General features: G+C 37.1%; 1 protein-coding gene across 2 annotated transcripts in view; it reads left to right on the top strand.

Moving 5' to 3' along the window:
• LOC144975065 (uncharacterized) overlaps positions 1 to 4,372 on the top strand; it is a 17,819-nt gene extending 13,447 nt beyond the window's left edge. For both annotated transcript variants that reach the window (XM_078918754.1, XM_078918753.1), the window contains exon 6: positions 3,551 to 4,372. In XM_078918754.1, coding sequence (XP_078774880.1) covers positions 3,551 to 4,014 — 464 coding nt within the window. In that variant the 3' untranslated portion in view covers positions 4,015 to 4,372. The remainder of the gene's footprint in view (positions 1 to 3,550) is intronic.
• Positions 4,373 to 4,617: the final 245 nt, after the last annotated feature.

Here is a 4,617-nt window from a genome sequence, read left to right as displayed (position 1 = left end):
ACACAGATGTTTTCCTCTTACTGCTGTCACACTGTGATGCTATTGACAAGGTATTGATTTTTCAGACTGGAACTGGAAACAATAGACGCCAGATCAATATAACCAAGATGGTAAGATTTATGACCAAACCCCTTAGAGATGCCCTATTGGGTCTTCATGCTTTCACAGGATGTGATACCACAAGCTCTTTCTCAGGGAGAGGAAAGGTCAAAGCCCTGAAACTTCTGCTGATAGATGAAGATTTGGTCAAGCTATTCTCATGTTTTGGAACGACACAAAATGTATAAGAAGGTGACATTCTAAAACTTGAGGCATTTGTTTGCCGATTGTATGGAAAAGCTTTTACTAAAAGCGTTGACGAAGTAAGATTTGAAAAAAGTTAGCGAGACATTCAGCAGCAAAGGAAACCTTCTTTCATGTAGAAGCGGTCTAGACCTTTCTAAGCTGCCTCCATGTAGGAATGTTCTTGTACTCCATATAAGCAGGGCAAACTTCCAGACTTTGATTTGGAGAAGAGCATCACTTCAAGTACCCAACATCCCAAGTGTTGACAGTAGTGGATGGATCAGTGATGGTTCGGGTATCCTAGATATCAAGTGGCACAGTGGTTCTTTCCTGCCAGATGAATTATCAGATATAGTCCCTAGTGATATCAATAATGAAGAAGAAAATGACAGTTTATCTGATGGACAAGGTGATGACAGGGAAGAAGACCGTGATTCGGACAGTGAGGATATCAGTGATTCGGACAGTGCAGAAGATAGTGATTCGGACACAGAGTACACAATCTAAAGGCAATGTTATAGACTGTACCTTATTGAGAAGAAAGAAACTAGTGTTCAAAGACTTAAAGATGCCTGATCTTGCAGACCTAATGTCCTTATTTAATCTTTGTGTAAGAATTTTAGCGATTATCTTCTTAAAATCTGTTACCATATTGATACAGTTTCACTTTTAAAATGCACTTTTATCACAAAATGTATGAATCTGATTCTTTTAAACTATTTGCTAAATTAGAACAATGAATTATCTTATATTTCATGCTAAAATTATGCATTTTTTATAAATGGGATTCACAGAGCAGCCATTTTATTTTTATCAACCTCACCCCTAATTTATCAAAGGGACAACCATATATTCTGAAATTGCAATAACTCCCCAATGAGTATGGGTTTTAGCCTCTAATTCTATTTTGGTGTTGTTCACAATACTAAAGTTTTAAAAACTTAAGGTTCATAAAGAGCCCATAATAGATTAAAGGTTTATAGTTGTCGCAAGAGTCTATTATTTAGTCTTCGTTAGATGCGTTTTTATTTCTGAAAGGGTGAAAAATGAACTTTTATGGCAAAATTGTTTTAATCTGATCTTTCTAAATAATGCACCTAGTTACAGCAATCATTTTCCTTACATTTGATGCAAAAATAATGCATATCACATGAATAGTATTCACACAGCAGTTGTTCAAAGCAACCCTACCCCTATTTTTGCTAAGGGCCGCAACTCTTTGTTTTCAAATCAGCATAACTTCTGAAAGAGTATCAATATTGGGCTATAACTTTTTTTGGTGGTGGTCAAGATACTGCTCTTTCAGAATATATAGGCAGACAAAGTGTCCATGGAGAGATAGGTGGAGGTTACCGAGGCCAGAATTCTATCATCCGTGAATACTAGAATTACCAAATTTTAATAATAAATGGCACAAATCACCTAAAATATACTTTTGGGGTTATTTTTCAGACTGGTTGGCTAAAATGCTGCAGTCAACATAATTTCCACAAAAAAAAAACCCACTTCTGGACCCTTTTGCCTTCTTATCTTGTGGACTGAGAAAATCTATTAAAAATTGTCAAAATTAGCTATTTTCCGATTTTATCATCAATTTTCAAGGTTATGAAATAGGGCTAATGAGCATACTGTTATATTTTTCAAAAGTACATTCAATTAGCTTTATTTTGATACCAATTGTATATGTCTAGTACTTATACTTTTTGAGATATGCAGTGTTAAAGACAAACAGAACACTTGTGATTTTTTTGCACCGAGTGACCTTTCAGGGGCCATAACTCCCAAAAGAGTATCGATTTTTGACTATAGAGCAGTAAAGTTAGGTGCCCCAAACGTAAACAAAGGTCGAGAAGCACGTGGCAAACCACATGTTCCTGTCTTGACAGCTCACGTTCCAATGTAAATAATAGAAAAAAATAACCTTTAAAATTTGGCTGTTAGGTGGCAAAAGAAACACATATTCATAAATACTCGATCATGCATCAAATAATGTCTAGATATGGATATTTTATGGAACAAAAGGTAAAATTTTCTAAAATTTATCAAAAGTTACAGTCTATCTATTTTTAGACCAGAGCAAATTATTGCGCTGGTGTGAACAAAACGAGAATTATTCGGAGCCTGATTTTCATAATAATTTAGCCTTATGTTATTATTTCTGCAACTGTTAGATTTTATGTAAACATATTTTCAATACTGAAAGTGTATTGCCTACAACTCAAACTACAAAATTGGGAGACCTATATTGTGCGTAAATTATTCCGGTCCCTAACGGAAATCACTAGCAACTTGTTATTGTTTACGTTTGGGGCACCTAACTTTACTGCTCTATAACTTTTTTTTGGTGGTGGTTGAGATGTCACTCTTACAGACAAAATAGGTGTACAAAGTGTACAAGGGGGGGGGGGGGGGGGGTTTCGTCCCGTGGCCCTTTACCGAAATCTTTAAGAGAGATTTGAAAGTTGTCAACGAATCCGAGCATCTCACATGTGATGTGTGAGAGTTCCAAAGATGAGGGCCGAAAATTGAAAGGATTGCTCAAGGCTTAGATTTGACAAAGATTTATTGGTCATTGTTTGACCTCAAGTTTCTATTGAGGTTTCTATTGCATGTTTTGTTTTGTTTTGTGTTTGTTGGGTTTTTGTGTGTGTGTGTGTGTGTGTGTTTTTGTGGGTTTTTTTTTCTTTCTTTGTTTTGTTCTTGTTGAAAACATGCATGGGGTTGTAAATCTATTAATTACAATGAAAATAAAAATCACATAAAGTGTCAAAAAGATTGAAGGTCACCCGATTCCTCTGGTAAGCATGTAGTGGATCTGGGAGTGGGAACTACTTTTGATCATGTGCTAGCCTGTGTAGTTTGTGGGCAAAAATGAAATCTCTCCTGGGTCGGGTCGCGACTTAGTCTCCATTTTGAGATTCGATTCGAATCGGATATCAAGACAGGGACTACTTGGTGCGGAGGCGCCTTAACCTAAACATAAAATATTTTTGTTTAAAAAGATAGTGGTGGGGTTTGGAAATAGGATAAAGATCAGATTAACTCTTTCAAGACCGTGGCTTCATTCTACAGTGATATATCTTACTATTTACACTGAGCAGTAAGTATAGCAATGCCGCTATCATTATTACCTACGAGTTTATGTAAACAAACACATCATTTTGCATTTGTGGAAAGTACGAAATTTGCGAAAAGTTGATCAATGATACAAACAAAAAGCATTGAAAAAATAATACAGCTCTACCACTGCACTCCCTCATTTCAGTTGAACAAGACATTCCGGATGAGAAGATAAACAGTTTACTTCACGTGCCGGGCAGTGTTGGACCAGACAGGAGCCGAGAAACCAACAGCTCAAGCGACAGCGAGTCTTCTGTGTCTTCCTCTGGCGATGACACTGCGACCCCAGTTCTTCCGGGTGGTAGCGGGGGCGCTATCGGCAGAGGTGGTAATGGCGGCGGCGGAGGCGGTGGTACCGGGAACGTCGATGCAATGACGGTGCGTCGGACAGGCAGTAACCGTAGTTTGAGCAACGTCTCCATCCCGGAGTTCTTCGGTCACGTGAATGTTTCTATGTCCATGTTTCGGACGTGCGAATGGTTCCCGATTCGTTGTCTTCTGATGATCGTGTGGTTCGTTTACTCCTTGCTCATTGTAGCCTTAGCCGAGGCATTTTTGCCTTACGTCATGATATTTACACTTTTCTTTTTTTTAATCGTTCTCAAATAACAGTACCCCGTCGTCATATGAACTCTATCCTCCATCTAAATATCAAAGTTAATAAACAAAACAGATTAGGTCCAAGAGAGAGGAAGAAAGAGAGAGAAAAATCCCCAAAGTTATAAATAAATGCTAGTCGGAGAAAAGTAAAAGGAAAATAAACAAAAACATTTTATTAAAAGCCTGAAAAGAAGATGATATCAAAGAAGAAGAAAAGAAAAACCCCAAAAACAATAAATATTCCACAATGTGGAACGGAATCCAATGTTAATGTATACGATTCTGGAAATAAAATCAGAAAGTGAAGAAAGAGATATATAAATATTTCATCAAAATATTTCAGAGAAATAAAGCCTTTAAAACTAAATTTAAATGTCTTTATATTTATTATGTTGATCAGGGGCGAAGAAGAAGAAGAAGAAGAGGAGGAGGAGGAGGAGGAGGAGGAGAAGGAGGAGGAGGAGAAGGAGGAGGAGGAGGAGGAAGAAGAAGAGAAGAGAGAAGAAAGAAGAAGAGAAGAAGAAAGAAGAAGAAGAAGAAGAAGAAGAAGAAGAAGAAGAAGAAGAAGAAGAAGAGAAGAAGAAGAAGAAGAAATAATAGAAGAGAAGTTAA

Source organism: Berghia stephanieae, chromosome 6 (assembly GCF_034508935.2).
Source record: "Berghia stephanieae isolate SIO BIC M18660-M18661 chromosome 6, UCSD_Bste_1.3, whole genome shotgun sequence".
NCBI lineage: Eukaryota > Metazoa > Mollusca > Gastropoda > Nudibranchia > Aeolidiidae > Berghia > Berghia stephanieae.
Note: the sequence above shows the minus strand (reverse complement) of the source record. Positions and strands in the feature narration are given on the sequence as shown.